This window comes from Dipodomys ordii, unplaced genomic scaffold (genome assembly GCF_000151885.1).
Source record: "Dipodomys ordii isolate 6190 unplaced genomic scaffold, Dord_2.0 Scaffold2, whole genome shotgun sequence".
In the NCBI taxonomy this organism is placed as follows: domain Eukaryota; kingdom Metazoa; phylum Chordata; class Mammalia; order Rodentia; family Heteromyidae; genus Dipodomys; species Dipodomys ordii.
Window position 1 is genome coordinate 7,005,197 of NW_012267218.1, and position 13,289 is coordinate 7,018,485.

General features: G+C 39.6%; 1 protein-coding gene across 1 annotated transcript in view; it reads left to right on the forward strand.

Annotated features, from left to right (window-relative positions):
• Positions 1-11,501, forward strand: part of Atg2b (autophagy related 2B) — a 72,181-nt gene extending 60,680 nt beyond the window's left edge. The window contains exons 35-42 of the mRNA XM_013016522.1: positions 399-477; positions 1,027-1,231; positions 3,683-3,752; positions 4,740-4,822; positions 5,663-5,784; positions 5,989-6,143; positions 7,048-7,197; positions 10,378-11,501. Of these exons, the coding sequence (XP_012871976.1) occupies positions 399-477; positions 1,027-1,231; positions 3,683-3,752; positions 4,740-4,822; positions 5,663-5,784; positions 5,989-6,143; positions 7,048-7,197; positions 10,378-10,608 (1,095 nt within the window). The 3' untranslated portion in view covers positions 10,609-11,501. The remainder of the gene's footprint in view (positions 1-398; positions 478-1,026; positions 1,232-3,682; positions 3,753-4,739; positions 4,823-5,662; positions 5,785-5,988; positions 6,144-7,047; positions 7,198-10,377) is intronic.
• The last annotated feature ends 1,788 nt before the right edge of the window (positions 11,502-13,289 follow it).

Sequence of the window (13,289 nt, forward strand, 5' to 3'; positions counted from 1 at the left end):
CTTTAGCTCAAGGCTAGCGCTCTACCACTTGAGCCACAGTGCCACTTCTGGCTTTTTTTTTTTCTGCTTATGTGGTGCTGAGGAATCGAACCTAGGGCCTCATGCATGCAAGGCAAGCGTTCTACTGAGCCACCTTCCCAGCCTTTATGAGTTTTTTTCATGTGAGACTTGTGAGAATTAATGGAGAGAGGGTGTGTGTGTGTGTGTGTGTGTGTATGTGTATGTGTGTGTGTGTGTGTGTGTGTGTGCTTCTATGCCTGGCACAAAGTAAGGATTCAATAAATTGGACTATAATTGGATAATGAGTAAAACATGAGGATTTGGGATACTTGGTTTTAGAAATGGATGTCCTTTTCCCCCTTTCCTTATAGTGGTATCTTACTCAACCTCTCTCCTAGGATGCCTTGTTCTTCCTAAAGGATTTCTTCACAAGTCTTTCTACAGAAGTGGAGCTTTTACTGACTCCAGATCCAGAAGGTATTTGGCATGTAGTTGAAAATTCTGTAGTAAGTACAGATACCCTCTAGTTAGGACAGATGACTTTCTGGAAAGTCATCCTAAGTTGAAAACAACGTAAGTAGGAAATATTTTGTACATCTTCAGAACATTCTGACTCAGCAGCCCACCTCACGGTAGAGTATTGGTTGTTTCCCCTAGTGACTATGGGACTGATGAAATCAGGCCGCCAGCGTCACAAGAGAGGACCGTACTAGAAGGTCCAAGAATGATTTCTGCTGATGACACATTTCAATCACACCATTACAAGATTGACAAATTATATGTCAAACCATTGTTAAGTTAGGACCATCTATATTTGGATTGAGCTTAATTGCTTCAAGTTTCTTTTGAAAATGACATACTTTTTTTGTAAAAGTCATCATTGAAATAGTGGAAGCAAATTTTCTCTGTAATAGAAATGCATCTTATTAGATTAAATGTGGCAAAACAAAATAACTAAAGATTGATTTAAATAGTTGCTCTGAAAAAGCATAGTTATTTTTTTAAATGTACACATTGCATTTTCAGTTAAAAAGTCTCCTGGAGCCGATGTCACTTGCAGTTTGCCAAGGCATTTGAGCACTTCAAAGGAGCCAAACCTAGTTTTTTCTTTCCCTGGGCCAAAGACTCCTCAAAACAGTAGTGCCAATTCCATGGAGGTGGTTAATGGAGTAGAAGAAAAGGACTTCTCAGCTGAAGAGGTGTTATTCAGTGATCAGCCTATGTTTTTTAGGTAAGTTAATTTGCATAATAAGTTAGTTGGGTATTGTGAAGTTTGTGTACAATGTGTATGTGTACTGGTGGTCCTGAAGGCCCATCAGCTTTTCTTTGCATTGGCACATAAACTGGTAGTAGGTTTATTTGCATGGAGTCCCCACCTAACTTCATACCTCATAGTTTAGGATTCATTTCTCCATTGAGTCTGGGATGGATTCCCTTTTCTGCCTGCCTTTCTCCTGTTTTCTCTTTCTGTCCCTATCTTCCTAATCACTGTTAGCTTGGGTTTACATCTCCTTAAACATGTCTTCCTTTTGCCTCTTTACTCCCTTCAGCTTTGGTATTCTTGCCTTATGAAAATTTTCTACCTACTTTTTTTTTATTTTTATAACCTTCCCCATCATTGTTTTATCCTTATCTTTCTTCCATGGTAAAGTGAGCACTTCTGAGAAGCCCAGGTCCTCTGCTGCAGCTGGGATACTGCTCAGTTTACCGATCTGGTCAGTTGTGACTGGAGTTTTTCCCTTTGCAGACCTGTTCACTCTTCCTTTCCTCCCTTCCCAAGCTCTGGTGGTAGGAATATAGCTTTGGCATTACTGGAAATAGAAGGGTGAAGAGCACAACTCCCTTTGTTGTCAGGGACATTGGTTTCTTCCCTGGTTTCTGGTTGTTTGTCCCAATTAATACCCAGGCTTACTCAGTTTCTGTCTCTATCAAGGTTCCAAGATTAGATCAACAGGTATGGCCCAAGAGGGTTATATTTGAAAGTGTTGTCCCATTTTAAGTATCTTCTATGATGGTGATACTATAGAAAGATAATAAAATATAAGAATGGGAGCCGAGTTACTAGTGGCTCACTCCTATAATCCTGCTACTTCTAAGGCCAAGATCTGGAGGATATTGGTTCAGAGCCAGCTAGGCAGAAAAGTCTATGGCATTATATCTCCAAAATAACTAGCAAAAAGTCAGACAGGAGGCCTGGCTTAAGCTGAAGAAGCAAGCCAGTCAAGTGTAAGGCTCTGAATTCAAGCCTTCAACAACAAAGGCATAGTGTCACATGTCTATAATCCCACCTAATTAGGAGGCAGGAGAAATATAAGTTCAGGCCAGTCTGGGCAGAATTAGTAAGATCTTGTTTCAGAAACAAAAGGGATGGGGGCAGCATGGGTCAACTGGTAGCGTGTGTGTCATGGGCAAAAGCCCTGGGTTCAATCCCAATACCGAAAAAGTAAAAAAAAATTAGATTCTGATATAGGGGACCTCTGATGATTCTAAGCATTTTTGCTCCCAAATAAGAGCCTCCTTATTTTTCTACAGCGATCTTTTTGTTTTGAGAAAACTTTCTGTTAAAAATAGTCTATCTTTACTGGGTACCAAAAACTCACACTTGCTATCCTAGTTACTCAGGAGTCTGAGATTTGTAGATTAAGGTTCCAAGCCAGCCCAGGAAAATTCAAGAGACTCTTTATCTCCAGTTAACTAGCAAAAAGCTGGAAGTGGAGGCTTGGCTCAAGTGATAGAGTCAGGACTAGAAAATAAAAGCCATACGGTTTGGTGCTTTTTCCAGTGGTTGGCATAATAGTCTCCCTCCTCCCCCATATATACTGACTAGTTTGACAAATAAAAGAATCTGAATTGGTTATACAAACAAACGAAGTAAGTGTTTTATTGTGGAGAAAAGTGGGAAAGGAAGAAGGAGATGTATGTTCAGGTTGATGTGGGGGCCTGCTTCTTGTAGAGACTGGTGGAACACAGCATTCTGTTAAATTGTAGGTATGGTGGGATGTAACCACCAATATTAATTCTGTAGGAGCAAGAGCATTCACTTGCCACATAGTATCAGTGTATTGATTATAATTTCATCCTCCCAGAATTCACCAGCATTAATCTCATGAATTCTCACTGAAATTTGCTAGTGGCATAATTAAAACTTACTTATCAGGACATTGAGGTGTAGAGAGCCTCCTGTGTAATTGCTAAACCCGAGATTCTTGTCTGACCTTGCTATTTCTACTTAAAGCTAGAATAATGATTTTGCCTTTTCTCTGTTTTATCTCTTGTAATGATTATATTGATTGACTTACTAATCTGCTTGAAGTTCACCTTTGTAAATTTGTTCTACTATGTGTTAAGGCTAAACAAAGTAATGTTTCAAAGAGTAGACATTAATAAAAATTAAACTAAGAAAAGGGTTTTGTGGAGAAAAAGCAGATATAAATGTTACTAATTAATACAGCTGATGAATAGCTTAGATGTTTGAGTCTGTTTAGACATCTATTTAGCCACATACTGATTTACCTTACCAAAAAGTAGAGCTAAAAGACATTCTTTTTAAATTAGGCCATAACTGTTGATTTACTTTGTGGTTTTATTTTTATTCTTTAGTTTTAAACAGAGGAATTTATATCTAATTACCATGATCAATAATGTTGAATATAAGTAACTCCCTTCCTTTGTTTATCTCCAGAGAATTCAGGTTCACTGCCGAAGTTCCTATTCGACTTGATTATCATGGCAAACATGTTTCAATGGATCAGGTTTGGAAACTGCATAGATATGTTCTACAAAATTACCTGATTTTTCTATTGGATACAGTTTTTTGTTGTTGTTTTGTTTGTTTGGCACTGGCATTGGGGCTTGACATCACAGCATTGAACTGAACTCTTGCTTGGCTTTTTCACCTAAGGCTAGTACTCTACCACTTCTACTTTTGCTAGTTAATTGAAATCTCTTGGACCTGCTCAGGCCGGCTTTGAACTGAGGTCCTTCAGTGAGCTCAGTTTCTTAAAACTTTACTCTGTCATCCACTGTGTGTGTGTATGTGTGTGTTTGACATTTGAGGTATAAGAGTTTTTGTTGTTGTTGTTTGATTTGTGGTTTTTGTGCCTATACTGTGTCTAAAACTCAGATCCTCACACTTACTTGACTTTTTCTGTTCATGGCTGGCACTTTACCACTTGAGCCACACCTCCAGTCCTCCAGCATTTTGCTGGTTAGAGATAGAGTTTCTAGAATCTTTCTGCCTGGGCTGGCTTCAAAATGCAATCCTCACAAGTGTCAGCCTCTTGAATAGCTAGAATTACAGAAGTAAGCCACAAGCTGAAGTTCAAGGTTTTTAAATTCTGTTTTTAAAGTAAATATTATTTACTTAGCCATGATTGTAGGTCAGTTGTACATATTGTATAGTTTTCCTGTAAATATTTCAAGTATTTTAGCTTCTTTCAGAAATATTTAGCTGTGGGCTGGGAAGGTGGCTCAGTGGTAGAGTGCTTGCCTTGCATGCATGAGGCCCTGGGTTCAATTCCTCAGCACCACATAAGCAAAAAGAAAAAAGCCAGAAGTGGCGCTGTGGCTCAAGTGGTAGAGCCCTCGCCTTGAGCTGAAGAGCTGAGGGACAGTGCCCAGGCCCAGAGTTCAGGCCCCACAACTGGACCAAAAGAAAAAAAAAAAAGAAATATTTAGCTGTGTTAAATGTTGAGTCTCTCCTTAATTTACATAGTAATTTGGCCTTTTTCATTTTAAAGGGTACATTAGCTGGGATTTTGATTGGCTTGGCTCAGCTAAACTGCTCTGAACTGAAGCTGAAAAGGCTCTTCTATCGGCATGGGTAAGCTAGCTTAGAATGTACTAAAAAGTTGAGACTTCATAGCAAGCAGTCATCATTTAACTAGTTTACTGTGTTATTAACAGAGAACTCATTTTTGAGAAGATTCTTACTGATTGGGATTAATTTTTATTCTGAGAAAATAAAGTTGTTGGAATAGAGTATAGTATTTATCAAAAATAGCTATAGTTTATGGTGTTTTAAACAATTCCTATTGTCAATTAGCTTATTCAGAGAAGAAACTGAAAATTCACAAGATTATGGTTTGTAGTAGCAGTTAGTATCAATTTACAGGCTCTGGGTTAAGCCTATGCCAGAACTTAGGTGTTCAAGAAACACATTACCTAAGATGTGGAGATATTATTAACATTATAGTTGGACTTTATGTATCTGTTTATATCATATTGGTGTGTAGAGAGAGATACATATGAAGAGAGAAGAGGAATGAGGGGAATTCAAGTAGGGAGTTAAGTGGTTTATTGTTTTGTTTATTTGTCTTAGAAATGTTTAGCCACTTTTTTTTTCCCTGTGCTAGTCCTGGGGCTTGAACCTCAGGACCTGGGTGTGTTGTCCCTGTACATTTTTGCTCAAGGCTAGTGCTCTATCACTAGAACACTTGAGTCTCACCGACTTTTCTGGGCTGGCTTCAAACTACAGTTCTTAGATCTCAGCCTCCTGAGAATTAGGATTTAGAGGCATGAGCCACCAGCACCCAGTGAGCCATTTCTTCATAAGACTAAACAATTAACTTTATGATCGGTAAATTGTGTTTTAACTAAAGAAACAACTTTATTTAAGTGCATAACTTTATTTGTCCTTTATACTAATAGCCATTTTCTCTAGTTTACTAGGTGTTGATAAGTTATTCTCATATGCAATCACTGAGTGGCTTAATGACATTAAGAAGAACCAGTTGCCAGGAATCCTGGGTGGTGTTGGACCTATGCATTCACTAGTACAATTAGGTGAGTTGTTTTTGTTTTTAACACTTTTGGCTTACAAATGCCATTGAGAGTCTATGTGAAAAACATTTTTCTAGAAAACCTACATGTATACTGACACACACAAAACTTTGTCACTAGTTTTGGGGTTCAAACCTCCAGGATTGGAATGGCAGCAGTTTTATTCTCACATGCTCATGTTGACTTTTTTTGTGTTGGCTGTTCTAGTACAAGGCCTGAAGGACTTGGTCTGGCTACCCATAGAACAGTACCGGAAGGATGGCCGCATTGTCAGAGGGTTCCAGAGAGGCGCTGCTTCCTTTGGCACCTCCACAGCAATGGCTGCTCTAGAACTCACCAACAGAATGGTTCAGACCATACAGGTATCTTTCACCTACCTACCCCATCTCCACAAAGAAGAGCTATTTTAAAATTGTGCTTTGAGAAAATGTACAAAATGTTGAAAGTAGATATTACTTAATAATGAATTTATATATTTTGTTTCTATTCTTTTTTCTTTTTCCTTTTTTTTTTTTTTTTTGCCAGTCCTGGGGCTTGAACTCAGGGCCTGGGCACTATCCTTGAGTTTCTTCTACCACTCGAGCCATGGCATCACTTCTGGCTTTTTCTGTTTATGTGTACTGAGGAACTGAACCCAGAGCTTCATGCATGATAGGCAAGCACTCTACCGCCACATTCCCAGGCCTCCTCCCACCCTTTTTTTTTTTTTTTTTTAAAGATTATAAGATCTTGCTATGTCTCTAGGCTGCTTTTTAACTCTCTGCCCTTTTGCTTCATTCTTCCAAATGCTGGGACTACAGGCATATACTACCACACCATCACACCTGGCTTCCATGTTCATTTTACTGCTTAGTACTTACTAATTAGTAGAATAAGGCAATGGAATATGTATCAGGTTTGTTTGCCTATGTCAGGTAAATAATTGTTAAATTAGGAGTTTTTTTTAAAGTACTCTATATGAAAATAGCTAAATCTAAGATAGCATAACCAGTAAAATAGTAGTAGTATCAAAATTTGCTTTGCCATTGAGAACATGAATATATTGAGTATTCTCAGTTGAGAGGAATGGACTGAACAAGATAGCTCAGGGCAAACTGGAGCTATAAATTATCTTTCCTGTTCCAGTAACAAAAATTGTAAACTAGAAATGTCTGTAGGGATATGTGTTTTCCTTGCTCCCCATCAGAGGGCACTGTTGGACTTTTGGTACCTAGCTGTCCAGACTGTCTTCTAATTCATTTTTTTCCTTCCTATAAAATGATGCAGGCAGCAGCAGAGACTGCTTACGACATGGTGTCTCCTGGTACCCTCTCCATTGAGCCCAGGAAGACCAAAAGATTTCCTCATCACCGCTTAGCCCACCAGCCAGTAGACCTGAGGGAAGGTGTGGCCAAGGCATACAGTGTTGTGAAGGAGGTATGTGGCTGGCGCCTCTAACTCGTCTGCAAGCTTTCTTGGCTTCCACCCAGAGTAGTCATTGATTTTAATGGCTTTGAGGAAATTCCTGGGAATGAAAGAGGAGCTGCCAGCAGCAGACTGGGGCATATCTTTATGAAGGGAAAGAGGAGGGCAAGGTTGTGATTGAGCAATAAGCAGACTGATCCTCTGTCTTCACGTAGAAGTGTGCAGGGAAGGGCAGAAACCCGGACCTGTGGGCTTGGCATCTGCTTTTAATGCGACTGATCTGTATTACTTGCTGTTTAATTGGGGTTGTTTACTACCTTTGTGTGAGCGGCCAGTCATCTTATTCCCATGCCTCCGTGTCCTGAGGATGGCACACATTTTCTGTTCCTGACTTTATAAAAGTTTTGTTACATATGTTCATGAGCAAAACATACCAGTGTTTATATTTTAAGTTTACATAAATGTAGTATCATGTACTATTTTGCAGCTTAATTTTTTCAAGCTGTATCCATGTGTCTACATGTAATATAATTTAAATGACTTTATAGTATTTCATTGCATGACTTTACCACACTTCCCTCTTCCTCCTGTTCCCCCACCCATAAAACATAGCAACAGGAAGTATTCATTTTTGTCTTTCAGGGAATTGGCAAGCGTTAACTCTGGGAAACACAATAAATACTGAGTATATTAATAATATTAACTATTGCTAAGCTGCTCTCTGACAGCTATACCAGTGAGTCCCTGGGTCTTCCTGTGTATTGTCAGGGGCGTTTCCCAGTTTAATGAAACTCAAAGAAATTTTCAGTCATTGCACCTAAGACTTATGCTTCAGAATCTCATTAAAGATGGTTGTTCAGTCATGTTCTGATAACAAGCCAAGAGAGCTGGGCCAGTAGGTCACCTGACAGCAGTAGCTTTGGAGGTCTCAGGGAATTGGGTATAAAATTCCTTTTTTCTCTCTCTAAAGCTGACAGTAGAAAAAATGAAAGCAGAGAGGTGAGAATGGTAAACATGGATTGGGATAGTTACAGTGAATTTTAATTCAGTACTAGAGTGTCTTTATAAATAGAGGTCCCTAAATGGTGATAAATACTCCTTTCATTTAGATATTAATAAATCAGAAATGAAGAAAAAACATCTCAGGTGATTCACAGATAGCTTATCTTTTAAGTCAAGGGTTAGCAGACTAGTTTGTAGCTAATATCTTGTCTCTGCTTATTTTTGTATAAGTTTTGGCACTAATGATAGTTTTTGCAACTTATAAAAAGCTCAAGGAAATTTTCCACTTTATTTTAAATTATTGGCTAAGAAAAGATAACTGGAATATTCAGTTAAAATGAAAAGCCAAACAACATTTTATTGCATAAAGCAGGAACCTGTTTTATGATCAGAAACAAGTATTATAAAAAGAAAACAAAGCTGGGCGTTGATGGCTCACACCTGTAATCCTAGCTACTCAAGAGACTGAGATCCCGGTTCAAAGCCAGCCTGGGTAGGAAAGTCCCCGTGAGACTCTTATCTCCAGTAAACCACCAGAAAACTGGAAGCAGTGCTGTGGCTCAAGAGGTAGAGTGCTTAGCCTTGAGCTGAAGAACTCAGGGACAGCACCCATGCCCAGAGTTCAAGCCCCATGACCAACCAAGAGAAAAAAGAAAGAGAAAAAGAATATGTGAACATAATCTGTGGTTCATAAATCTCTACAACTTAATTGGCCTTCTACAGGAAGTTCGCTGAGTTCAGGTCAGGCATTTCTGTTGAAGGCAGTAAGGTTCATGTACTGTACTCCCTGTCCTCTAAGCTTTGTCCAGCTGAGTAGATGAGCCACTGCATTTAATGCTAACAAACACCATAGGAGGTAGATAATATTTTAATGACTTGTCTGGGGTCATACAACTAAACACTGGGGCTGATTTTGGATTTCCTTCTGTATCTCTAAATTTGGTTGATTGTTACACTACCTTCTGTTTATTGGTGGAGAGGAAGGTAATGTGGGAATATGTCTAAGCCTAAGTCTTAGTTGTATTTAAGATTGCTCTTACTGGTTGTTCTAGATAGGTTTTTTTTTTTTTTTGGTCGTGGAGCCTGAACTCTGGGCCTGGGTGCTGTCCCTCAGCCCTTCAGCTCAAGGCTAGCACTCTACCACTTGAGCCATAGCACCACTTCCAGCTTTTTCTGCTTATGTGGTGCTGAGGAATCAAACCCAGGGCCTCATGCATGCAAGGCAAGCACTCTACCACTGAACCACCTTCCTACCCCTGTTCTAGATAGTTTTCAAATACCACTTACCTTCTTGTTTTTCTGAACCATGTACTTGCATGTGCCCCATAGGGTTCCCCTCTAGGAATCAATGATTCTTTGTTAGCTTGCCAAAATTTTAGCAAGATTCTAGGTGAGAAAGAGGTCTTGGATTTCTCTACAGAACCCAGAGTTCCTTTAAGCTCTATTAGTTACTAAAGCTGTCAAATGGAACAGTACCCCATGTCCTTTAGAGATTTCTGAGTTAGATAAATGGCAAACAGCATATGAAGTTTACCATTTAACTGCCTAACCACATTCACACCAATAGCCTCAAAGCTGAAGTTGTGATTAATGTTGCATCTTAAGAAGAAAGATGGAAATGCAGCTTGTTTCTGCTCATTAAAACAAAACAAAACAAACAAAAAGGTTCCTGCTTTATGCTCTTAGCATTTTCTATTTAATCCATGAAGTGTTCTGTTTGACTTTATCTTAATTGAATGTTCCACAATTATCTTTTCAGATCCATGGCCATGAGTTTCAACCAAAGCAAATGGTTTCCTAGAGCTTAGTGGAACTGTTTCTTAAGTTGCACAGAAGGTGCCAGTCCTTCAGCAAGGGTGCGGTGTAGGAAGTAGTTGACTGGGTCAGCTTGATTAGAGGGTGCACTGTGGAGAGAACCTGCTCTGGGATCACTAAGGATCTGTGAGTTTCCTAGGAAGGAAGTGAACATTGCCTGGGTTTCACATGGACTGCTGTCAGAACACAATACTGAGTCTTTCCTATAGAATATTTTTCCATTACACTGAGTCCTTTCAAAAGCAGGGGGTTTTCTGCTTTGTAAATGATAGACATGATATTGGTTAATTGTACTAACTATATATAGTTGAGAATAATTGGACATTTTTGACCAGTCATTTTCCGCCCTCTTCTCTCCTCCTACCCTCTGTGCAGGGAATTGCAGATACAGCTCAAACCATTTATGAAACAGCTGCTCGGGAGCATGAGAGCAGAGGGGTAACTGGTGCTGTGGGTGAAGTCCTGCGCCAGATTCCTCCAGCAGTGGTGAAACCTCTCATTGTTGCCACAGAAGCAACATCAAATGTGTTAGGTGGCATGAGAAACCAAATTAGACCAGATGTTCGGCAAGACGAATCTCAGAAATGGCGCCATGGGGAAGATTGATGTTCCCTTGTGACTGGTCATGAAGAGGGTGAGAGTGCACGTAAGGCACCGCGTCCTGCCAGCAGCTTTAGAGAAAGCTCATTTATTTTATTGTGTTCATCTCAGGAACAAAAGCATCCTTTAGTTGTAATTTAATGTCAAAACAACATGCAACCAAAACCTGACATTTTAGGGCTAGTTTGGTACTGTCCTGTAGAAACGCTGAGTGGTTGGTGTCAAAGCATTCGCTGCCAAGTAGAATGCTTACTTTTACTCAGATGCTTGTAAATCTCCTTACAGACATTGGAAACCTCCTTTTACAGTGTAGAATGCTCCAAAACCTTGGTGTACTCGGGAAGCACCGGGGAACATGTTTGTAGCTCTGAGGAGCTGACTTTTCCCCTTATAGCAACAAAAGCTACAGGGGAAGCAAAGCAAAAAAGGGTTTCCAATACTGTGTCAGTGAGAAAGGGTAGTGTGCTCTGTGGGATTGTATGTCTATGCCCTTCCCAGTTCCCTGGAAAATCCTGTGGGGACAGAGAACGTGAATGTCACAGACATTGTCTTTTGTGTTGCACTTTATCCTGTGTGTGTATGTGTGTGAGTGCGTGTGTGTATGTGTGTGTTCAGATAATGCAAGTCATGTGCTGTATTCTTTCTGTCATTTACAAAATCACTTATAAAATATGAAGCAGAGTAAATGTGTCTGAAAGTTTTGGGGAAAGTAACCCCCCAAATAATAGTTATCTTTATTTTTAAGTATAAGTGAAAAAGCTCATTGTATAGTGAACCAGGGCCCATATAATTGATATGTTTAATTTTAAAGCAGGTATAATACGAGTTTGTTGTCAATGTGTGGACAGGGAGATTGAAAGTGGGTGTTACTCTTTGAAAAATAAAAATCTTCCAAATAATGCTCTAGTCAGCTAATTCAAAGTACCATTTTTACTTGGTTAACAATGTACATTTTGATAACCTGTCAGGAATGAATAAAGTTTTTATTTAAAGGTAAATTATTCTATGCTTCTATGAATATCTTACTTTTCTTAGAGCATATTTATAGATGTGGTTCTGTGATCTATCTGAAGACTCTCTCCTGGTTGTTAGCATATATGCCCCTGCCTGGGGAGTGATCCTGCAGAAGAAATTGTGGGGCTTCCTATCATGCCCCAGTTAAACTTGCTTAGTGGAGTTCTAAAGTGTGTCTGGGATCTCAATAAGGTGAATTTACTATTCTCTTTGCAGTTTGGAAAATGAAAATTAAAGTGGTTTTATTCTCTAGTTCTTCTGAATACAAAGGCAACACAAACCCCAAATCCAGATGTTTAGAATTTATAAAAATGGTGATAGACAGCATTTACATATTTTATTTTTACTTTATACTATTGGGAGACTTAAAAGACAATGCCGAGAATGAACACTTGTTCAGGCATTCCCTGTAGAATGGAGTCTGCACAGGGTGTGCACAGCCTGAACGGACTAAACCGGGTGCTGACTTTTGCCATGACAGTCTAGCCTGCTTCTATGGCAGGAGGGGCTGCTCTCCTACTCTGGTATTTGCTGTGACCCTACCGTGGTGCATGTATGTCACCTGTTAGGATTAATCAAACTGAAACACAACCCAACTGTAAAATCTCTTCTCTGTAGTTGTACTTAAGTCAGTTATATTCCAGGTGGGCAGAATAATGATCCTTTTCTTTGCCCACTGAATAGCATATGGACCTTTCTTTCAACCGATTTATGTTATAAAGCCCATTTAAACATGTATCTTAAATACAACTCCATGCTTCTCTCTGTTCTACCCTTTAGTATCACGGTGTGGAGACAGAAACCTTGTATCTCTCAGAGATTCATTCTCAGGGGTTGATTCATTTTGGGTAAAGAGTCAAAATATTCTTTGCTTTTTAAAAAGTGTTGAGATTTCTGTGTTGTCATGGGTAACATGATCACTAGTTAGTGGTATCTTTGTATTGCCAGATTTGCACTTGCAAAGCAGGTGGCTGACCTGGCCAAGCCATTGAAGCTCACTAAACCTTAGAATACGGCTCTGGGTTTGGAGGGGTTTCTGCGACAAAGTCCAGTAGGGATTGGGGATGATCAGGCAGCATGTATGTCATAGTCTCAGAGCAGTGCCTAGTCCCCGGCCACTCACAGGGTGAATGTCATCACGGAAGAGCTCTCTGGTCACAACACACCTGAACTGAAGCTGCTTTAGGTCTCAGTGATCACATCTGAACTACTGCTGTGCCTGTGGAGTTGAAGCTGGATGCGACACCACTGGCTGGAATAGACTGCATGTATCCACTGATTGCTGATTTGAGTCTGTACAGTCTCCCCAAGGAATCCAGGTAAGCAGACATGGTCGAGATTTCAGTGACATTCAGCCCCCGCAGTATTACTGACAAGTTAAACTGACTTCATATGATAGAGAGAAAAGCAGCAAAGGCTGTAACTTTTCAAATGGGGCTGATTTAGGACCCTCCCCCCATTTTTTCCTTTTCTGTCTGTCCCTGCATTACTATTACTTATTCCTAGACTGTCCATTGACCTTTGCCTTTCAAAAGAGAAAACATGGTTACTTGCAGACCTCACAGCACTAGGTCTTAGTTTTATTGAAGTTTGGGTCTGTTTGGATTCTCACATATAGCATACATATTTGACACAAAAACTTTCATCATGCAAGAAAAAAAAACAAAAAAAAA